We start from the raw sequence: 24990 nt of genomic DNA, 5'->3' as shown, positions 1-24990 counted from the left end.
AAAAGAAAAATGAATCAAGAATAATATTGGTGCCACTTTCACATTAATTTATTTTACAATCAGTATTAATAGGAGTAGTGATCTTAATTTAAATTCAAATGAAATTTATATCAGAGTTGTTTGTAATGTTATTGTATAGTCATTCTTGTGTAGCACACATATTGTTTACACTGTAATGTAGGCTCAATGAAACAATAGACAATACAAAAATGAGATGCATTTTAGACACAAAAATAGCTACTGAGGCACTTGTGTATTCTTATTTGCTGTACCAGTTTCTGTATATGCCCACAATGTAGGTTGCAGATTGCTACTAATGACTTGTTAGCCTTAAAAATCACCATTTGGCGGTGATAACCAGGCACAACCCTGCATCTCACATTTTGGCATATACACATGGCTTTGCATACATATGTGGCTGTTTGTCCCTGTCTCTTTTCTTCAACTCAGATGTGGATGTTTTCATGAGGATGGCAGCATTCTTGTATAGTACTCGTATTTCTGTTTGATGATACACTTTGTTCTCCCTTTTTGAAATTTGCTCTCAATGCAATACTTTGTAAATGAGGGAACATTACTGAAAGCAGTATTATGAAATGGGGACTGTGCATATAATTATTTGTAACCCCTTTGGGAAAAAAAGAAGTTGTACAAGAATTAAGTTTATTGCTGATGAACAAGATGGGTGGGAGGTCAGTGGGGAAACTGATGTAAAATTATCATTCCAATGTCCTGATTATGGGAGAAAATATTTCTTAAAACGTTGTTGCTATGCATGTATATGGATGGAATTAAATTCCAGATCTGTTGGAAATTTTTATTTTGATGTGGTGTCATAATTAAACTTAAATCCTCAGGATAAACCATTGCTGTCTGGTATTTCTTTCACATTACTGTATAAAAACAACTCACATTTGCCACACAAATAAGAAAATGAGGGTTAAAAATACTACACAAAAGTACACAAATTCATTCATAAAAATTCTGAAGACTCATCTGTGTGCAATTTATAAAATGAATACTAAACAAAATGTTAAGGTCTATGTCTCTTTGTGGTGCAACTCAATTATATTCAAGTAATAAATGACTGAGGCTGATGTAACAGAGACAGAGGAACCCAATGTACTGTACCTTTCCCTATGGCTATAACATTGCAGAATATTAAGACCGAGCTCCACAAGATAAAAAAAACATCAGGTTGAGCAGTGACGTGTGTGGCCTTTACACTGATAAGAAGTAATGTATTAATTTTTGGCACTGGCCAACCAGGTAAAGAGACTGAAATAACGACGTGGAAGATAAGATTTTCTGAATCTTAAGACAAAGCAAATATTTCATCACACTGAACACCCTCCAGTTATCTTCAATTAAAAAGCTTCTGATGCAGCAGAGCCGTGCAAAAATATGTTCAAAAATTGACTCCATGATGAACCTCACCAGACTTGGAGACAATCTCTACGTATTGCTGCAGGAAATGCTAAACAAGATAAGTGGAATATTTTATTGAATATTTAAAACATATTCAACTATCGCTCAGCCCAGGTCTGCTGTTTAGTTACATTTTAGCCATGTGTCACTCTCTCAGCTGTTTGGCTTGCCGTTGGTTGACTAGCTTTCTCAGGTGCTGGCTGATGGCAGATGGCTTCTTGTAGATCATTCGCCGGTCTGCTCCTTTTATGTGAATGTGATTGGCTGATGGGTAGGACTCCTCTAGAAACTTCTTTTGAAGCTTAGATACCATCTGGTGCAGGGAAAAGATCATTTATAGCAGGTTTTAAACGACCGTTACAACAATATTGTCACGGGAGACTTAATAATGCATCACAGAGTTGTGCAGCTTCAGTACAACATGCTTACTTGGTTTAGGTGATCTGGTATTTCCTGGTCAAAGGAATCCCCGGTGATCACGCTCACTGATGTCCTGCTGGAGAGGGGCTTAAATTGCGTGATGTCCCTTTAAAAACAACAGAAAGATGTAAATATATTTTTCATGTTATATTTCAGTGTTTTTTTGTTACTTTCACTGCAGAAAATATTGAAAAAAGTCTTTAAGTATGTCATACCTTACTTGAGATGCACTTTCATTCAGAAAGTAATGCTCATCCACAGCACTACTCTGGTGGGCAGGGTTACTGAGTAGGTATTTCTATGTTAGAGATGTCAGGAAATGTAAATTAGTCATAAAATCTTACAAGGAAAATTCAACACTGTGAATATGATGATGTCGTACAGCAAATAAAAAAAACAATATATAACCTCATACAAAAAGAATCCAACCAAATCACCACTAGCAGTGTGTGGTGGTGTATCTATCTAAAGAGACTCTGCCCTCTGCCTCTATTTTCTTATTTTCTTCTTATTTTTGCTGTGTTCGGGACATTTAGGCAGTGGCTGTGTAACCCCCAGCCAATATCAACAAGCAGGACGTGAGGTCAGGACTCTCTGTCTCCCTCCTCTCCTCTGCTCTGCTCTTTGTCTCTGTGTCATGGATATATAAAGAGCTGCAGGTCTATGGAGAGTTTGTCTGCTTGACAAACTATCCACACTCTGTTGTGTCTACATTCCACAGCACTATATTTAGACTCATAAGTTTAAATAATGGCCCCACATCTCTTATAATTTAGTGTCTGCTTTTCCCTATCACTAGATTAACAAGGTAGGCGGTGTGTTTTGGGAGACCCACTTTTGACCGTCCTTGAAAGCACCACTACAGAAATTCAGAGGTGGAGACTAGAAATCCAAGCTGAAAGTACCAAAGTTCTTCCTTACCCCCCAACCCTGAAAATGTCACATGACAGTGTTGGTGCCAGAAGAACAACAGATTTGGCAGCTGCACCCCAGAGAACATTAACAACTTTTATTGCTTTTCACACTATACCCCTAATTCAGATAGCTAGAGATAAAGTTGAAAATTGGTGGGAGTGGTCCTTTAAGTATCACTGATCATCATCACACTGCACAAATGATAGTATTCTCACACTGATTGATTCACCGAGACTACTAAAAAGTCTCTCATTGCCAATACAGAAGCAACTTGGTGATTTCATCCAATATTTACAATTTCCATAATAATTTGTGGAAAAATGGAAAAGCTCATTCAGCGGAGCAGCTCCGAGCAGAATACTGATATCGCATCTGAAATCTTGTTTCTTTGATTGTCCAGCTCTGGGCGGGTGAAGTTCACCGGATGGACCAGAACAGATGTGAATTCTTAAATTAAGCAGAATTCCCCCTCTAACCATATCCATCACCCAAATGTGATGAAACCAGATAGCTTTGGTGCCGTTAACATGGCAGCAAACAATTCTGCTCCAGTTCAATTAAGCAGTGGTTACAGAACATGCCCTTGAGAAATGGACTGCATGCTCTATTGAGTTCGGCGATGCTCGTGTATATATGTGTGTGTGTGTGTGTGTGTGTGTGTGTGTGTGTGTGTGTGTGTGTGTGTGTGTGTGTGTGTGTGTGTGTGTGTGTGTGTGTGTGTGTGTGTGTGTGTGTGTGTGTGTGTGTGTGTACGTTATAACCTTCACTAGCCTGTCTACAAAACCTTTCTCTGTCCTTGGAGAATTCGAGCACAATGATGTCCTTATCTCCTTGGCAACAACTGTAATACTTGAAAAGCTGAAATAGGTCCCTCATCACTACTGCCATCAAATTGTGGGTGGCTGGCAGCAGAGAACAAGGAGCCTTAACGAACTGCTCCCATTCATCCCAGAATAGGCGTCATCGCATTACAGACAGCTGCACACAAATAAACATTTTTAAAAATGATGCTGAGCAGATATTACAAATGCTGCTGATGTTCACAGAGGACCACTTTAATGTAAGTTGCTTCTCTACACAAAAAATAAAAGAATTTGAAGTTGGATTGAATGGTTTGAATACAATAAATAGCCACTAAATGAGCTTTTCTGCTATAATCTCTCTGTCTACGTCCCTGATGCACCCTACATGAGTGTTTGAGGCTTGTTTCACTGCTAAAATAAGGTGTCAGTCTATATAGAGCATTTCCCCATGTTACCAAAGATATTGGTTGTTGTTCATCACCAGAATCCATTACTTCTCTTCTGCCTGAGATGTTTTCCACAGCAAATAAAAATGACTACAGGACTTCATGACAGGCTGAAGTGTCACGGCTGTATGTGTTTTTTTGTTTTTTCCCCCTGTACCAGATTCACAGCAGATCCTACTACGGACAAGCGGGAAATAAAAACCCTCCCCCCTGTATATAAAAACCTCATCTGCCATACACGGCAGAAAAAAAAGATTGTACTCCATATTAACAGCCAACAGCCTTTTCTTTCCTTTGCAAAGTGTATGACCTGTCAAAAAGGCTGACTTTACAATACAGCAGGCGTCAGGAAGACACACTGCATTTGTGGTGGTGTCATGTCAGCTCCAGGAACGGGTTCAGTTCTCATTTATTTCAAAATGACGTCTGGTGTCATATCATGCCAAATTCACGGTCTCTGACGATATGAAAACAAACGCTCCTGCAATCATCATCCACTCGTATCTCTTGCTGAGGAGGGAGCGTGATTATTCTCGCACTAGCACCATCCTGTGGCTGTAGAGGAAAAGATGGGAGTATATTTGAAATCCCTGAAAAATATCACCTTTCCTTTATTTTTATTTTTTTTAATTAAGGTTAAGGACCCCCAAAAATAATCTGAACAGACGAACAATGCCTTAACTTCATCCTCAGACTATATGACTTTAAACATATAAGGCTTGTTAGCACCTTTCCACATAAATCACTTCTCATATTCATCCATAAATCACCTCTGACTCTGCTATGTCATTTTCACCATGATAACCCTACATCTTTTTCTTTTCATTTTGAACAATCAATGTCATACCCCTTAGGGAATTCTCCATTGTAGAGTCTCTGTGTGTGTGTGTGTGTGTGTGTGCGCGCATGAGCCTGACCTGGCGCTGGATGACCTCCTCCGAGACATTTTCGCCTTTGATAGTTGGTTCAATGGCCCCCATGATGATCAGCATGCGGCTCAGCCCGGTAGCTGCGGAGAACTGCTTGGCTTGAAGCGACGGCAACAGCTTCCCATACCTGAACAAACACATACGCACCAATAAAGGTTTAGCAGGAAATCAGTTCAATCGTTTTTTTAAAGCTGTATTAATTGATTATTTTGGTTGTTTTAGTAATCTGGGTTTTTTTTGTCTTTTAATCTCTTTTTTAACCTCGTTTTAGTATCGCTTTTATTAAACTTCATCCCTTTTATTTGACATTACTTACATTATTATTTTTTTCACATCTATTTTAACTTAGTTTTTTGCTCCAAATTTTAAAACTATTTCTAATTTTTTTTTTCTTTTGTTCTTTATTTTTGTTCCTTAATCCTTTTTGTTCCTTTTCTTTATGTTGTCACTTGTTCTGTCTTATTATCATATTGTCAATCAACTGTGAAGCACTTTGAAATACATGAACCTGTACCAAGTTGCTATATAAATAAAGTTTGATCGATTCATTGAATGAACGTTAACATATCATCATTGTGTAAAGTTTTAATGGCTGAAGTTATAAACAGCAGATGCATCATTAACATTCATTTCTGTCCACCTGATCAATGTTAGTCTAATATTCACTCTCCTGTATTTTGGACTCTACGAAGTCTTCACTTGTTAGCTTGGTAATATTTTTCAGTTGCCAGTCACCAATATTAATTAGGTGCTGGGAAAGCAGCCTTCAGTTAGTTAATCAGCACTTTTTAACTGAGAACGGCCACCTGCTAATGCTGGAAGTGAAGTTGATGAGAGTTAGTGGGCCATAAAACCAAAACAATGGGCTAAAAGAGGCCAAAAACACACTAGCGCTGAGGGAGATGTTGGTTCACCACTTTCTATCCCTTTAAAATGATTTAAGCTTTTGAAATATATACACATTAGGATTATGATATGGATTAGTGCAGCTTTAAATTGTAACCATCAGTGCAACACAGAGTCTCTATCACTGGTTTTCCATTAATGTTAAAAGTACAAGTATGACATCCAAAACAGTAAGTTAATGATCAAGTTAGTCTTGATTCGTGCTGTTCAACAACATTATAAAGTTCTAATGGCTTCACTTCAACAACAAGAGTGATTTTATGATGAAAGTAACAGTGAAACAACCAAAGTCATACATGAATAGTTACCTTCCTCTGGTTCTTTTTTAACCTAAAATCTAAAACTTTCTCTTCAAAAAACATTTGCCTGGGGAATGAGAAACACTCTTTTTTTGGCAGATGAGAGAAGAAGAGCTCTGCGATTTTGTAACTCAGGAGGCCCAATCGGTCTCGGCTCACTGGTGCTCTGAATTGGCTGGTCTCAGCCTGTGGAGCCCAATCAATAGTGCTGTGCGCTTGCTGCTGCCGCCATCCCTGTGCCGCGCGGCGCAGCCTGCCCCTACATGCTGCCAACACATTGTAGATCATCCCCCGAGCACCAGGAGACACTCGTCCCTGCCTCAGTCTTATAACTGAACTGGGCCACGCTTTATAGTACTGTAGCCCCCAAGTTTTATCATTTTATTCTGCTATGTGTGATCCTACAGTAGATTTCACTACTGAAAAAAACACATTAAACTCCATTAGCTTATACAGCAGCATTTACATTCAGCTGCAGTCTATCCTGAGGTGAACACAGAGGTACACATGCAGCTTACTAAGCCTGCAATCGATGATTTACTGTCAGTTATTTTTCTGATGAATTCATTATCTATAGCATTGAAATATTTGATCTTTGAGAACATTAATTAATTCAAGTTGTGCAATGTCTAAATATTGGTTTAAAGGGTTTACAAATTCACAAGCCTGCTATGCAAAAGAAACATTTTCAAGTTGTTCAACCTTGAATGTATTTTTTTTTGTATAAAAAAGTCAAGTTGTTCAGATTTGATCAGTGAAATTCCGATAGCAGAAATTCAACATGAAAAATTCAAACTTGAACTTGAAAAAAGCCTTCCAGTGTGTGAAGTGAATCCATAAGACATCTGTCCCATCAGGTTATCTTCTCTCAGTAACAACATCCAAGAAAAAGAAGTGCAGGTGAACACTGGAGACACCAGACATTAAACCAAAAATAAAATCCAACTTTTAGCACTGCAAAATGTGGAATAACTTTGGAGGTTTAAATTAATTCAAATCAAATTCAAATCAATGATTCTCAGATTAAAATATTTAAATGCTAGAAAATCTGTTGTATTTCAAATTCAACATTATTTAGAAAAAGGTTAAAGTCTTTATTAGACTAATTATTATGGTCTGTATTTGCTTCCATAGCCCAAAGTCAAAGATGATGTCTTCAATTGACTTCTTTTGTCTGGATGTCAGTCCACAACCAAATATGATATACTATTTACATTCATATGAGATAAAAGCATATTTGAGAGGCTAGAGCAAGCAGAAGTCCTTTATAAAAGACATAAATGATTAATCAGTTGTCAAAAGTCAAATCATTTTCTGTCAATCATTGAATCAACTAAATCCTTTCAGCACTAAAGCCAACCAATACTTGAGTTGTAACAGTATCTTTATGCCAGCAGTACACGCCACAGTGAACTGCAATTTACAACAGGCAGGTACTGCTTCACTGCCATTATACTCCTCATATCAAGTCGGCATCATAAACATGCACTTTTCATGTGTAAAATAACCCATTTGCACCTGTTGTTGATAGAACGTGTCGCTAACCAAAGATCTGTAGCTTGACATATGGAGCTCGGAGCGTGTCGGCATTGATTGGTCAGATAAGGCTGATAGAGGCAGCACAGAATGGTTGTTCCATCATTACAAATGGCTGTGTAGAGATAGCTTATTATCTGTTATATTCATGGTACAGCAAACAGTCCCTACAGGTCAATAATGGATATAAAGGCAGAGGAGGGGAAGAGAAAGAAGTTGACTATTCTAATTTTCAGTCTTTCATATGCAGAGAAAACATTTCAAATCAGACCTCTGGAGAGTGACACTTTGACATTTTCATCTTCCTTGCCACAGTTTTCCTCCCCGAAGTCATTCTGGCACCACAATTTAGAACTGACTCTTAGACCTGGCTCTTAAGGGACTTCTCAGTCTCTGCACATTTTCCACCTGTCACCCTTTTCTTACCCCTTGATTCCAAAAATAAAAGGGAAAAAAGCCCCCCTCCTCTTCCTATCAGGCCTCCCCTAGTTCGAATCTGGTCAAATCATTCCAGAGTCTGGCATTGAACATTATTTCAAGGATTCTCCAGCCACCTGTCCTATTCCCTCCTTCTTTTTTTCCATTTTTAATTCTGCCCCGGAGTGAGGATTATGCGAAGCAAGGCATGCGTGTCAAAGGGAAATTTAGTGGGTAAAGACAGCCAAGATTGGCGGGATGAATTAAACAGATAACGGGAGGAGACGAAGTGGGGGAACCATGTAGAGCAAAACGCCTCACCGATGTTGGTCATTTCAGAGGGGCTCTTTTTTTTTTTCTCCCCACAGGAGCGAGGAGGCAATATCTAAATTAATAAAGTGATGAAATGAGTTTGTGCCGTGGACTTTCTGCTGTTTGACTTTCCCATCTGGATTAGTGCAGGCTGAATGGACGCTCTGTTACTTTTGTTACAACTGCGCAATTCACTGTCGGAATTTGGCCCTGTAGTGATAAGGCTCCCCTCCCTCCCTCCTCCTCATTACCATCTCATTTCATATGCAGGGCCTCTGTTACCTGAGAGCCTGCTCACAGACAAAACACGAACTATTACACGAGCTTCTGCCAACTATTACAATGAGCAGAGAACATTTAAACATGGACTATTACATGAGGCTCAACTAACTATTAGGCCTGAAAGAACATTTTTTGAAAAAGCGGTTAGTGCAAAGGCTTCTAAAGACTATCGCTGATGAATGGAATATAGACGTGGACAGGTACATGATGAGGGCCTTTAACTCTTTTAGAGAAAGGACAACATGAGCAGATCTATGATGGCTTGTTAGAATCAATATTCATTACAGCTAAATGTGACTTCAGTATGACAAGGATGGAACATTAAAACCCCCTCATTTATAACATTTAATACCTTAATACCTAGGTACTTAGTACTATTTAATCAAGTCTACTACAAATTTATGGCCTTACCATCAGGAGCAATTTGGGGTTCACTCACTGTCTTGCTAAAGGACACTTCTGCATGTGAGCAGAAGGAGTCGGGCATTGAACTACCAAGCCTCTTCTACACCAACTAAACCACAATTCTCAAAAAGATTCACACAGTAAATATGTTCATGGTAGCAGACAGTCAATTAAAGTGTTGCAATCAGTGTGAGACACTAAAACATCTGACCTTTCTAAAAAAAAAAAGAGACTCAACCAGCCAATTAACACTACCTTTAGTTACTGTATGGATTGCCATGCTTAGACTAATATACTTGGACAGATTTTACTGATGATAAGAATAGTTTGGGGAATTTTTTTCCTGCATCTGTGCTATCTTTTCATCAATGACCGCATTAGAAATAAGTGTTATTTGTTATTGTGTTATTCTTAAAATCTGTGTATTTTATATGACCTCCTTCTCATAATGTCAAATAAACCTAACAAACTGTACTTTACCATCTATTTTTCACTATGAACTAAAATACTGTTCACATATAGGGAGACAGTTTTATGTTAATCTGATGTGGTATTATGTGGTATTTTTGAAAAAACATTTTCATTTGAAAAGGCAAAAAATAAGACCCTGGCAGAAACTTTGTCTCTAAAAGTAGTAACATCCACTTGTTTATATTTTCACCCTATGAGGACATTTTATCATATTTTATGTCAACAAGAGGCTGTAAAATAGTGTTTACAGAGTAAAACAGACCAAAGACTGCACTACTACTATTTACTGATAAAGCAAATACATGTCAGTTACATTCTCTATAATTATCAGATCATTATTTGATATGAACTACCCTGATTTTGCTTTTCTGAATACTGGAGGACAATCGAAAAGTGTTTTCTACATCATTATTACTGTTCATTCCTTTTCAGGACCATATCTGCTTTATTATGAGCCTGATAATTGGTCTTAATTACTATGTAGTTTCACTTCTGTCATTCACTGTTTGATTCACTGAAGAAATCCAGGATATGAGCTCTGGGGATCGGCTACTTTATAACATTGTACACAGTCAAACAATAAGTCAAAACTGAAATATAATCACAATTTTGAGCCTAGAATATTTCATGTTTTTGACAGTATTTACAATCATTTTGATCAGGGAATAAACAACACTTCTAAGTGTTTCATAAACTGCTCAAATACAAGACAACTACAAATTCAAATCTTTTACTCGCAGCTGTAATACCCACAATGAACACAAGGTGTCATTCTTGCACCACAGCCTAAGCCAGGCCAGTGAGCATCCCTTGCCTGCTCTCAGCCTTTCCTCCTTGCATCAATACTATAGATTACACCGAGGTAAATACACAGGGGCCGCGGCAGCCCTGCTTCATTAGTGGAGTGTAACAGCAATAGTTACGCTTACAGTGGTTCCTAATTACAATTAATTGGCATTCCTGACTCGTCTGGGAGTCTCCGGACGGTCAGGGGAGGGGAGGCAGCGGAGTCAGGCAGAGACTGAGGGAGGAGGCCGACACACAGGGAGCCATTACAGAACCATGGTGTGAAGTATAATGAATTACACACTAGCTGGAGCCTGCACAGTCAGATTCTGCACAACATAGACAGACTGTATACAGTAATGTATGTATATACTGTATGTGGATGGTAACAATGTTGGTATTAGCTCACATGCTCAGTCTATACCAAGCTTTCTATCACTTAAATTGTACAAAGCATATAGTAGCAGTTAAACGTTTGGACATAGAAAGTTTTGACTGGCACTGTGCATATATCATTTTTTACATTTTAAACATATTATTCACTTGATTGTTAATTTTTCTAACCAAATTTTGTGTGTAAAAGTTGACAGGCATAAACAACTCGAAAGTTAATGAGTTAAAGCAATCATTAGTATCTGCGTCATGCTTTTGACAGGCTGCATCATCTCCTACTGCTTCCTTTTTCCTCCCTGTTGTCGCAACTTTTTCCTTCTGTTTCTCTCTCTATTCCTCCCTCCCTCCATCAGCCCACGGCCAGGTGATTGCTGCCAATCTCAGCAGAGGATCCCCTAGAGGGGTTTAGAGGAGGGCTGTGCTCCAGTGGGTTATTGAACGCAGCTCACAGTGTAAGCCAATGGGCTCCGAGGGGGGGAGACTGGATATGTCATCACTGGCTGCTACTGTTTACCAATGAAGGCAGAGGAGACGGATCGAGAAAGAGAGAGAGAGAGCTCAGCCATTACATAACGCCTCTCAAGGTGTTAAATTAATGACTGTAGCGTCCAAGTATAATTGAAATGTTTAAATGTCTCAACAATGGAAAGCAAGGTAATGAGGAGGAGGGGAAGATAGGAGACTAGACTAGAGGAGAGGAGGAGAGGAGAGGAGACTCTGTCATGCCTGTAAATCTATCTGCTAACAAAGTGGATAGAAACCCTCTTCTTGTTCCTCATATTAAACCCCTGTCTGGCTTATAAATCAAACCAAATGCAGCAGTTGTGAGACTCTGAAGGGTCGTCAGTCAAAGTGACAGTCATACGCTGGCCGTCAAACAGAGCAGGCTCCAGGTGAGTCACAGAACGTCTCCTACACACTGCGGCAAGCTGTGCGGGAGACTGAATAACACATATGTTACTGAATAGGTGTGTGTATACATGCAGTATGTGCGCGTGTAAATGTTTGTGTCATCCTGACCCTGTGTGTATGTGTGTGTGTGTGCTTGGTTGCCATGCCGAGCGTATTGATGACAGGGTAGGATGATGAATGGGACAGGAAGTGTTGTTTTCATTTTGGGAAATGTAACTCAATCACGCTTCCATCCAGGCCTGCCGCCACAGCTGTTAGGCCCACACTGAGAGACACTGAGAGACACTGAGAGACTCGTCACCTGACACACTCCCCCAGCAGCCACTTACATGCATCATGTAAGCTAAAAACCAATATACTGTGGATTTTTATACAGTTGCATATCAGAAAACAGACCTGGACCACAGACTTTGTGACTTAGCATCAAATTATTCAAATGATCACCGCTAACACTTCAAAGCAGTGAGATACATGCTAAAGGGATGAGGATGCTTTCAAGTTGGTGCTGTGAGAACAGAGTTGCACTTAACAGAGTAATGATAGATTAATGTGGTAAAAGTTTGCCCAACAATCAGCATCCCCCACCTCGCCCCTCCAGTTACCATCCACCTTTCCCCATCTGTCATCTTTCTACTGTCAATCCCACGTTGCATTGCAGCCTGATTTGAAAGCTTCCACCCCCGATGGAAAAAACAACAGCGCCAACTGACTCAAACCCCTGGCTCTTGTCCTGAATGCGATTTATGCAGACGTATGCCGGGGCTTGTGTGCTAATTTCTGATGCTAGACCCGCCGCTTGTTTTCTCATCAGGAAGCATTATCTGTGCGCCTGCGAGGAAATGAGACACGTGCTGCGACGTCTGTGGAGGAAAATCTCAAATAAGAACGTTGACCCCTTACAACAAGTGTGCACAAGCTCCAATGCACACACACACACACACACACACACACAGACAGAAATACATCTCTCGGGAGATGGTGGCGATTCGTTTTGTAGGATGTAACAGAACTAATTTTGGGAGTGAGCCTCTGTTAATGAGCAGGTCTTTGATGTGTAAATCCTCCAGTCCCAGTGCAAAGCTGATACCGTCTCCCCGCAATCCTGCTCAGGTGCAGCCCCGCTCCCTTCTGCATTACTTATCTTGTGTACCAAATACTGTTAGACCTCCGACAGCTAATAAACCCATATCTGAAGAAGAAACACACACCTACGTGCAATCTCGTTGAACAAAAGAGAGAGGGAAAGAAAAGGGAGGAGAGCAACTGAGGGATGCCAATAGCACAAGGAGAAGCTGTGATGTGTAGAGCTGTGCTGCAGTTCTTATAGCTTTCCTACTGTATATCCCCGTCCCTGTTTCTATTTTTACTCCCCCATGGAAATCAGACGGCGGTGATGATAAAATTGTTTTTTTTACGGAGTAAATGTAAGTCTTTGGTTCATTTGGTTTCTCCACTTCTTCACTACACAGTAATTGGATTGTGGCTGCACTGTCATGTACTCAGTGAAATGAATGCCTATTAATCAGGAGGATAATTGGACACATACCCCTGATAAATGGCGCTGCTCCACTTTGAGTCACGTACAAATTAGGCCATTTTCAGGGATCCGTTTTTCTTATCAGGCTCGACTCGTGCTTATATAACCTGCGAGCTAATATTGGTGGACGGAGCCGCAGATGCATTAAGTCGTGTAGTCATGGTCAAAATGAGATTATTTGATTTTTACCATCTCTTTTCTGTCCTCTCTCAGCACATACTAACTCCTCTTTAAGGATTCCAGATGACAATTAGTACTACTTTATAACAGAAATATTGCTCCTATAAAAGTACTCATTGTCTTGGAAGTTTTCTTGTTTTAAAACACTGAATCAAAGTCAAACAAAGTGAAAATAGATTGCTGCAAAGTGATACTACATTAATTATGATTATTAAAGTACAAAATATATGTCGGCACAAGTATTCAACTCTTTTCATAGCTTTTAGTAGTCACATAATTAATTAAATGGGGACCAACTTTTCAACTGACTGCAGTATAAGTATACCTGCACCTCTGAGTCAGCATTATAGCAAAACCTCTAAAATGAAGACAGAGGAACCCTCTGAGCAACTCCATGAAAAAGTGATTGAAAAGCCAGGGGGGTGGATATAAGAATATTTCTAAGTCACTGAACATTCCTTAGAGTACAGTTAAAGCAGTCATTAAAAAATGAAGGGAGTGTGGCACAGCTATTAAACTTGCCGAGAGCAGGTTGCCCTGAAAAACTGAGGGAGCGTGCAAGAAGGTGGCTAGCGAGGGAGTCCACCGAGAGACCTGTGACAAAACTGAAGGAGTCCTGAGTATTCAGAGACTGTGCTTAAAACAGAAGCAGTTACCTGGGTGAGAGTGGAAATGAGATTTTTTTTAAGAAAAAGACATCACAGCCACAGTTAACCAGAAAGTACAAGGAAGACTCTGATGACCCTTATGAAAAAAGAACATGTGAAATTCAAACTTTCATACATGCCCCGAATATTTCACATTTGAAATGTCCAAAAAGCACAGGTGCCCCTGAATATTTCATATCAGAAAAGTCTGAAAACCCCCGTGCCCCGAATATTTCACATGTGAAATGTCTGAAAAGCACCATGCCCCGAATATTTTGCATGTGAAATATTCAGGGGCACATGCACCCTTGAAAGTTTCATGTTAAAGCACATGTATTTTTTTCATAAGAGGGACCAAAACTGAGCTTTTTAGCCATCAGACTACACACCATGTTTGGTCTAAGCACATCATCATGAACACAGAAGCATCCCCGTTGTGAAGCACGGTGAGAACAGCTTCATGCTGTGGGGAAGCTTCTCTGCTGCAGGCCCTGCAAAGCTTGTGAGGGTCAAATGAATGCAGCAAAACACAGTGAGATTCTGGAGGAAAACCTGATGCAGTCTGCAACAAGGGCGTGACTTGAAAGACATGAGGGAGATTTGATTTCCAATAAATCAGAGCTAGTCAGAGTCTCAGCCCAGTTGAGAATGTATGACTAGAGAGAAGATTTGCAGTGAGCAGATGTGCAAAGCTGAGAAACACCGTTCCACATAAACTAAGGTGCATCTACTAAAAACTGACTGTGATAGGATTCTTGTGCAAACCTGTAAATTGCATGCTATATTTGCAACTAATTTAAATAACTTTGTAGAGATCTGCTTTCACTGTGACACCTAACAGTATTTTCTTTCATTGTTCAGCATAAAAAAGGCACATTAAATCTACTTTGATTCCATTTTATACAACAATAAATCACAAAATCTTGCAAAGGAAGTGGAATACTTAACGTAGGCACTGTATTATTGGATTTTCAGTGAGGAAAAATAACCCTTTTGATCTGCTCAGTCAGTGACAAAAGCATACTAGAGATGCACTCCAGAGATTTGTTTATCATGTAGTTGTCTCTTCTAGGCTGTCAGTTACATCTAACAGCTTAGCGAGGTTTACTAAATTATATAACTGATTAATTATAGTCTGTTCTGTAGTGAAATACCTTTTAATGATTGCACATGACACGCTATACTTGTAAACAATCTGAGATATTGTTAGTGTTGCATAATTGACACTTTCCTCCCCCAGACTCTCTGTTATCATTAATAACAGCCCGTGCCCCCACTCCCCCTATATGATAATTATTGCATAATGAGATATATGTGTTGAAAATGACTACCACTTGACATATATCTTGCCTGGAGGATTAAAGCTGTGTTATTACACTGTCAGTCAGTCCCGAGCACCGCCACAACCCTCGCTCTCCCCTCATCTGTTTCATGCTTAAAGTGTGTGATCGGCTAATGAGTTTCTTTGGCCTCCAATTAATCATGTTAATGAGCCCCACCCAGTAAAGATAATCAACTATTCCTACTGTAAAAAGCCAATAAAGGAGAGGAGTTTGGAGCTTGACTCATGAAACACACGTGCCTCTACGCCTCCTCTCTCCTCAACCTAATCCTCTTTTTCTTCATGCATTTCCCTTTTTTTCTTGCTATTCCTCTTCCCTGCCACTCTCTCACTTTTTATCTTGCTTCTCTCTGCCCTTTAGAGCTGCTTATCGTCCTCTTTGCTCCTTTCCGCGCTCTGCCCCTTCCTCTTTTCTCAATCTTCTTTTCTCCGCATCCCTCCCATAGTTGCTGCTTCTTCAACATCTCTCCATCTTCTCTCCTTCTTCCCTTTTATCCTCTGCTGCTTCCTCTCACCCCCCACTATTCTGTCAATCCTACTCCTCTGAATCCTGCAACAAACTCACCAGTATTCCTTCCACTGGTCCTCCTCAAAAGCGCCCTCTGGGATGGGATCAATCAGCACGAGGTCCGACACTTGCCTGAGGACAAGGAGAGGACACACACACACACACACACGTACACTCTTAGACAAGGTAAGACTCATTGACTACCCTTTTCCACTTTACCCTCCCGGGCCGGGCCGTAATGAGTGTGAGATGGATAACGTTATCCCGTCTGTCTTTCCGTAGATTCGCCCACCACCCCCACAGACAGATGACCACAAGTACACCAGATCCAGGGGCAATATTTCCATTTGGAGAGGTGTCATCCACTCACAACTACTTAATTTTCCTCCCTTAACGGCAGCAACATTGTGCCTGATTAAATACTAAATCTTTCATTCCTGGTATGAGCTGCTTGTCACATTAATCACTGTGTTGTCTGTGAGATGGCTGAGTTATGGGGGATGATGGGAATGGACACTGGAAATATATTCTGTATAAGAGAGTGTACGAAGGCCAGAAAGGGCAAATGTGCTGCAACTTAATGGAACAAATGGAAACAGAGAAAAACACAAGCAAATTAAGATGACATCTTCATCTATATGATGATACATGCGCATCATTTAGAAAACGCACTGCAAATACCACAACAACAGTGTTTGCAGAGGACACTTAAGAGTGATGCACATAGAAATAACAACTTAGCATAACATTGTTAGAATACAAAGGTTGTCTCTTTGCTACTGTAGTAAGGCAAACAACAAGCTACAACTTAATTTCCAGCATAACAAGCTGTCTTTCAAAAGCTTTTTTTCAAAACTATATGTTGTAGTCTAACAACCAGCAGACCACTAACATGGTACTGTAAGTGATTTTGGGTACACTAAAATGTATAAGAGTGAAGTTTAGAATATAGTTTCAAGTATCTCTTTTTGTTGTTGCTTTTGTTGTTTTTAGATGTTCCCTGCACACTAGTCTCACAGCCGGCTGTAGATAGAGAACAATGGTATTTGTCCAGCTGGGAGGACGGCTCTTTTAATGAAAATAAAGTTGCAGCTTGTTGTCTACCTTACACCTTACAGTAGGAAAGATGCCTTGTATGTGTTTTAACAAACTTTAGCCTATGAGTTATTAACATGTTCATCACTCTTGTCTACTGGAAACACTTCTGTTTCAGTAGAGCCTGACTTAGTCAGTTATACAGGCAGTATTTATGTATATGTTATCCTTTAGTTTAATTTAAGTCTAATATATGCAGACGTGAGTTTTTTTGTTACATTACATTTGTGTTTGATACTATATTTGAGGAATCATAACAAAAATGTGTGCTTATGTATATATTCTGTATACACAAGATTATCGGCTAATATATCAATATTGGAATTTTTTGACTCCCTAATATCCGTATTGGCCCCTAAAATCCAGTATCAGTCCAGCTCAAATGTTCATCACTCTTAAGTGTCTTCTGAAAACATTTCCGTTGTCGTTTCTGTAATGTGTTGTGTTGTAGGATTTGCAGCGCATTTTCTAAATGTTGCACATGTGTTGATGATAAAGATGTTTTCTTAATTTGCATGTTTGGCAGCATGTTTGCCCTCATTAGCCCCATAAGCATGAGATTAAGAGAGACTGAATATGTTCTATAAAGTATTAGATATTAGTATTAGGCACAAAGAATAAGGCTGGTCATATTTAATTTTGTATGATCCATGAAGAGACCAAAACCAACAAATAGTTGATCCAACAAACAAGTATTGTCTGAGTAGTCAAAGCCTTATTCCTCTGTGCTATAGAGTTCTATAAACTATTAAACTAAACACATCAATGAGCCACACTGTTGCACTGGGTAACACAGCACTGTAGTATTTAAAATTTCATTCCTTGCTCAGAGCTAAAAATTGATTTTTAAAGTTCATCTATAGCCAATAGGAGGTGTCCAAAATTTTCTTTTTGTTTCTTTTAACAATGTTTCCTTGTTGAGCTACAGTGGATTGATAGTAACACAAAGAAGGCATTTTGATATAAAAAGACTAACTTTGAAAGATGCCTTGCACTTTATGTGTGCAGGAAGCAGAAACATTACATTGTGCTCATCATGTGGGAAATAATGAAAAAGGGAGAGGAATATATATTGGCAAAAATGATTATATCACATCTGGGTGATTGGCGGTACCTCTACAACATATAAAAAGACAACACTATTAAGACAGTGAAAATCCTTATTTTTTACATTTATAGAACTGTCAAGATGTCAGACATCAGAAAATGGAAAAATGTTTATTAAATAATTTAAAAAGTGTGTATGTATCAAATCCTCTTATGGTCTTTCTAAATTGTCTAACAAGCCATAATTAAATGCCATTGGTTTGAACTGATTATTTGCCTGTTTGTGAATGTATTTAAACAGTGCACGTCAATATGACCCATCATTTTTTTTCAATGTAATAGGAATTTTAAGGAAAAACTAGACAAAAAAGGAACCTATTAAATCTGTAGCTGAATATACAACATATACCTTTTAACCTTTTTTTCAACAGGAACAAATGGGACAGAGAGAGATGGACATGTAAGGAAAGTTAGAAACTGTTGAGAGACTGATTAACATGTTTATTGGCAAAAGCAAATAAGACCAGTCTTCTCCTTTTACTTATTTTATCTGGCTACTATTGCTTGGTGTTGTTGTTCTGTATGTCACTCACCAAATTACTATTGTTGGATGGTGTCAGCAATTTTATTTTGCCACCTGTGAATGATCTTACAGTAACTACTGCATCCTATATCATATATCATCATTATCAACTATTTACAGTGAACTTACACGTCGTGAATGTGGCTGTAGAACCTGCTGTTGAGCGCGCCGAGCTCAGAGCCGACCAGGATGAAGGGCTTGGCTATCTCTGCAGCCTGCAGGAGTCGGTGCAGATCGTCCACCATCCTGCAAGACAACACAGCTCATCTGTCTCTGCGCTAAACCAGGACACGCTGCAAACTAGGCCAGGAGGTTGATGTATTCAAGCTAGTTTGGCCTAGGAACACTAACATGAAAGATGAATACGACAGGCCGTCATTAATCTCGTTAATCTCTGATCCGCTCGTTTAGAGGTTTATTAGGAACTCACTGGAGAGTCGTTATGAAGACGCAGAAATGACCTCAGAGAGGAGGGGGAAAAATTAGACCCTAAAATTACGATAAAGAATGTTACCAACTGGATGAAAGTTAAGGTCAGCTGTATTTTTAGTTTTGTATTTAATCTCCTTCCAGACGTGGCACCAAAATAAACAGCACCACTGAAATCCCAATGACAGCATGAAGGAGGGGGGGACTGCTGGCTCTTTTCCATAGCAAAGTACAGTAGGAAAAAAACAATCACCAGCAAACTTATATAATCAGGAGGAGCATCATCATTATATGAGATGCAGCAGCTCCTCTCTGAGAGCCATCTGCCACTGTCCTGGTTCTGTTGTGCTAATAAATCAAACCTGAGGGGCTTCCACACTGAAATGAAGAGATTTCACAGGACTCACAGGGTTAAGGTTCGGCAGTCATCAAACTACCTGAGATATTGAATTCTGTGAAATTGATTGCTTGCATCTCAGATGGGCAGCAACCTACTTTTGTGGGCCAAATGCCAAGGTAAACTAGACTGCTGACTGCCGGTGAATCATGTCTGCTCATCCCTTAGGCAGATTTAAGGCTCGACAAACGCGTAACGATGTCAAAGAGAGGAAGATTACAGCCCAATCCGACAGCAGTAGGTGACAGGACAGGGGCTGTGGTGTGGTGTGTTCGGCAGAGGCAGGCAGGACATGAGGCGCCCACTCACACATCAGTGTCTGCTGATGGTACATTTAAGAGATCCAACCAGCCAGAGAGAGGATTATGATGTCTAAAGATTATTTATTGCACATAAAACCTAACTGAGTGGAAACTTACACTGTCATAGTTACATTACATGAGGTGATTGGGCAATTTATCAAACTTGGTCAACATTAAATTAATTTGCAATGATTGTTTCACTGATCTATCAGGCAAAAAGACAGAGTCTACAACCATGCTAACAGCTCTGTGAGGCTCTACAGCGGTGCTCTGCGCTAAATGTTAATATCGGCGTGCTAAAATGCTAACACTGACAATGCTAATATGCTGACGGTTACCTGGCATAATTAGATAATTTTCATAATTTGTTATTTTTCACCAGGGATGTACTATAAAAGCTGGATCGCTCAACTGGCTGCTCAGCCATTAGCCAGTTTTCCCAGTGGTCACTCACGGTATTGCAGCAAATAATTCACCTGCAGCCGAAAAAGCATTTTACCCATAGATCACCATTTCAAAAGGGACGTCTGTAAAACTGTTGACAAGACACCTCAAACAACAGACAAGGTCAATTACTCTTTCTAATATACATTTTTGATCCATGGAAGTTTCATATATTTGTATGATACTGTCACAATGTAAAGTCTATGGGCCGAGCGGAAACTCACGAACTGGGCCAACACGGGAAACACTACTGCACATATTTAGTGGGCCACATAACAAAGAAGTAAACCTGGAAACTAGTACCTTTTGGTATATACGCCAGCCGAGCAATTCTTATAGGACTGAATGGGGCCATTTTTGGTCCGGTATCCAGCTCTTATAAAGGTATCCATGGTTTTCACCATCTTAGTTTAGTCTAGTGTATTAGCATGCTAACATGAGCTAATTAGTGTTAGACATAAAGTACAGCTGAGACTGATGGCAATGTGATTTGAATTCATAAACCATAACTGGATGACTTCAAATGTTGACCTGATGATGGCACTGGATGAATGTCGAGTTGTTTGTACCTAATTTCCAGTCAATACATCACATTTGTTTTTTGAGACACTTCTCTCAAAAGCCACAATGTCAACCTCACGGTGGCGCTACAGGAAAAGCCAGGAGATCACCAAAATGTATAGGATTCATCCTCTGGGGACAATGAATGTTTTTTACCAAATTCCATGGCAACACATCCAATCATTGTTGAGATATTTCAGTCTAGGTGGTGTGTTGGACTGGGCAACTGATGAGCCGCATGGTTAGCGTGGCTAAAAAGACCAAACATTTGACAGTCCAAGCTTCTCAAATGTTTTTTCCTTTTGATTTTGGACTGTTGGTTGGAGGGAACAAGTAATTTGACTACATCATTAACATTGGGGAATTGTGATGGACATTTTTCAATATTTTCTGATATTGTTAAGACGAAACGATTAGTCAGTCAGTCAAAAAAAACGTAGTTACAGCCCTAGACAGGACTACCCTTTGGATTGTTAAACTCAAGTATCCGCCGCTAAAAATAACTGCCATAGATGTTGAATAGACATTAGGTCATGTGTGACCTTCATCAGTGGCATCTGTTGATGATTAGAAGGAATATGACTGGCTATATCTCCTCCTACACAAACTCCTGGCTTATCTCCAAATCATTTTTCCTCCTAATATCTCGAGCTAGAGTATCCTGAAACCGACAGACATTCTATTAGGTCAACATGGAAGCTATACAAGCTTATTAATGCAGAAATTTAACAAAGATGCCTTGTGAAGAGATGCTGTTTGATAGATCCAGACCTGTGTCACCTGCAGAATGATCCATGGTAGATTTGGGCATCCCACAATGAGCAGAAATCAGACACAGATACTACATCTACTAAACATTTGGCCCGAATTTTCACAAACTCAGCAACAATAAGTAAATGAGACAGATGGCCCTGCAGGTGTAAATCAGCCCACTCGCTCATTCAGAAAACACTTCATGGCAGTATAAAAAGAGACAATTTGAAACAGACACAGACATCATGTTTACAATGTAGACTTTGTGTACAACAGCGTGCATGACTAACAAAAGTGTTACCCAACATTTTACGTGCCACAAGCAGTCAGGATAAGTGCCAACAAGCAGGGTGCTCACCGTCCAGTCGTTGACACCCCCCAAACTTTCTCAGTTCCTGTGCTTTCATTCTGCATCATCCGCTTGCTGAAGCCCAGTCCCATTCTGTCATATGTGCAAACCTGAGCAGTGTGAAAAACAGGGACACCACAGGTTTACAGGGTTTTCTTTAAATAACACCATGCTCTAAATACACATGAGATGCTCTTTCCTATCTTGGACAATCATTTTAAAAAGTGTGACAGCCATGTAACTCTGATTCCCCTTAAAAAGACATAGATGCAAGTGAAAACAATGCAGTGTAGGTTTGTGTTTGTAACTGCGGTGGTGATTTAGTAGTTTGGATGGATCTAGGCCCATCCCCAACCAGCCTGTGACCTCATTCAGGTCACATTTCAAACAAACAACATGGGGCAGGCTGTCAGGCCAGACTCTGTGCTGTGCTGAGTCCCTGCTGAGCAGAGACGATGTGGCAGGGACTGTCCCTAAATGCCCCTGACACACAGTCATACCCACACGCACAGTCATACCCACACACACGCACAGTCATACCCACACACACACAGTCATACCCACACACACATACCCACACACACACACACACACACAAAGTTAACCACAGTGGACTTCATTCTTCAAGGGAAAAAACCTTTGTCTATCACCCTCAGCGTAGGTCATTAATGATGTATCTAACATTTCAGATATGTTTCAGCTGTGTTGGGCTCACTCGTTTAACACAGAAATACAAGACATCTATTCAATTTGATACATGTAATTGTGTCATTTCCTCACCTTAGTTATTGTAGCAACACTCTCTTGGACATGTATCCAAATGTCTGAAGATGTTCCAGTTGGTGCATCTAATATAACTAAAGATAAACAGACTGGTTAGCCACAAATGAGCCACATATACAGGATTATGGGTTATGGATTATATGACAGAAAATGTAGACGCTTTTTTTAAACGGGTATGTTAAATTCATAGAATGGAGGATGTTTTATTACCAACTGGTATTCCTTGCCCTTTACACAAAAGATGCATCTTTTGACCCAAACCAACATCAACAATCTGGCCATCTGGATGTAAGACAGAACAGAACAGAGACAAAGATTAAACTTCACACAAGAAGTCTCATTTGGCTTTGAGAACTTCATAGAAAAAAACTTGCCGACAGCCTCCTAATAGACGCAGTTTAATTAACACATTTGTTTTACAGGTTTGGCAAAAATTAAACTCAAAATGAGCAATGACTTTGTTAGACTTAAATAGGAGAACCTTTGGGCAAGAGCATCTGTCCTTCTCTCTGCAGTGATGCATAGTTGAGGAATGGAGGGATGATGATGATTAAAAGCAAACACTTTCCAATGTTCAGGAGTACAGTTCTGTAAGAGAGTGTGCTTTTCACTTCTGCTTTCCTGTGCGGTCCTTGACTAGCATCCTGGTTCATGCAGAGAAGAAAGTATAGTGACATAGTAACTTTGACTTAGCATCCCACTTTTAGAAAACATCTTCATATTTAAACATACAGTATATCTATAAATGACACCTGTGAGACCCTAATTGTAAGTCCTGACATATATAATCATTGCATTATATTCAATTATCATGAGAAACAAAAGACAAGTTAACTGAGGGAATCACAACTAACATTAACAACTATATGTTAAGTGGGAAAAGCCAGTAAAAGGCAAACTACTGGCAAATATGGGCAATGAATGGTCATGGATGTATGCCGAATTACAGAACCATTGTTACTGATGCTTCACAATAAAATATAAGTAATTTTAGGCGTAAATAAGCTATAAACAAGCACACAAATATTAAAATTCAATTCTTGTTTATGGAGTCTGGCTCCATTTTCTTCGTACAAAATTTCCTCATCCAATTAAGAGACAATATAGTATTATTAGACCAATGTGAAAGCAGCAGCAGTCATTCTTTAATATACTTTGAACGAAGACAAGCAAACAGGTCAGTGTTTCTAATGTTAGCTGGGTAAACATCAGCTATCACATGGAAGTTAGCAAACTGTAGTTAGCTGCAATCAGTGACTATTGAAAACGACGCGTTACCTTTCTATCCGTATTGACAGGTTCACTGCTTGGTGCTGGAGTTTCGTTTCTTCTCCGCATTTTGCAAAAAATGGTATTTCAAATATCTAATACCGCCTGAACAAACTGCTTTCAAACTGTGCTGAATGAATGAACCTGCTTAGTTACTTCCTTGTTACTTGAGGTACAGAAGCCGATAAGGGACAAATGTGTCAGGTTAACGCGTTGCTTTGAAGCAGCAACCTACTCCTCCTGTTATACATTCACTGGACTCCTTATTATCTAATTCCATCCAATACAACAGCTCTGCTATAAATTCAAAGATTTTTGAAGCTTATACATCTTCAGCTTTTGTTGACATTGTCATGAAGGTGATCATTCTACTTTATGTTTATTATTGAGGTCACAGTGGGTGATGGTATTAACATACAGGAGAGAGGCAAAATATTAGGAACACCATTCACTATAATTCACCTCGGTACGCCACCACCACTTAGTATGACCTCAGTAATAAACATAAAGTAGAATTATCACAGACAATGTCAACAAAAACTGAAAATGTATAAACTTCAAAAAAGAACATTTTTATGGCAGAACTGTATTGGATTGAGTTAGGTTGAACAGGTGTACCTAATGAAGTTGTAAGTGACTGTTTTTTACATGAGCATCTGTGAGCCTGTCTGTCTTGCTCACAGGACAAAGTACATAAATATGTGTACTTTGATTTGATACTTTTTATGACAATTTTCATTCTTAATCACAGTCACTCTTTACTTAGTAATTTACAACATTTGGTGTCATTTTATTTGTGTCTATTGATTATTTTAAATTATAATGCCAAGAATTTGTCTCTCTCTGCCTGTCTGTCTCTCAGGAAAGACACAAAGGTAGAGAAGTATAGCAGTATAGATGCTGGCCTGCGGGGGTCGCTATATCCCTCATCACTCATCCTGTAGTCCACATCATAATGTATTGCACTTACCCAGCAAAGGCAGCAGGATTAACACTGGATAGGCACATAATCACCATTTAATAAGACTTTGTTTAAACATATCACTCTCTCAAATGAAATACAGCCCTAATACAAACTGGAGGTCAACGACTACACATATGGAA

At 39.5% G+C, this 24990-nt stretch overlaps 1 protein-coding gene across 1 annotated transcript; it reads right to left on the bottom strand.

Moving 5' to 3' along the window:
- Window positions 1–39: 39 nt before the first annotated feature.
- On the bottom strand, window positions 40–24035 carry si:dkey-122a22.2 (uncharacterized). Its single transcript, XM_062422776.1, has 11 exons — window positions 23896–24035; window positions 23099–23261; window positions 22828–22899; window positions 22615–22691; window positions 21844–21944; window positions 18729–18845; window positions 15932–16006; window positions 4930–5068; window positions 2064–2146; window positions 1858–1954; window positions 40–1741 (listed from the first exon to the last, which is right to left on the bottom strand). Exons 1-11 carry the CDS (start codon window positions 23953–23955, stop codon window positions 1574–1576), a joined length of 1152 nt encoding a protein of 383 aa, XP_062278760.1. The 5' UTR covers window positions 23956–24035; the 3' UTR covers window positions 40–1573.
- Window positions 24036–24990: the final 955 nt, after the last annotated feature.

The sequence above is a fragment of the Scomber scombrus genome, chromosome 7, assembly GCF_963691925.1.
Source record: "Scomber scombrus chromosome 7, fScoSco1.1, whole genome shotgun sequence".
NCBI lineage: Eukaryota > Metazoa > Chordata > Actinopteri > Scombriformes > Scombridae > Scomber > Scomber scombrus.
The sequence above is the reverse complement of the archived record's forward strand: the minus strand, read 5'-3'. Positions and strand labels throughout refer to the sequence as shown.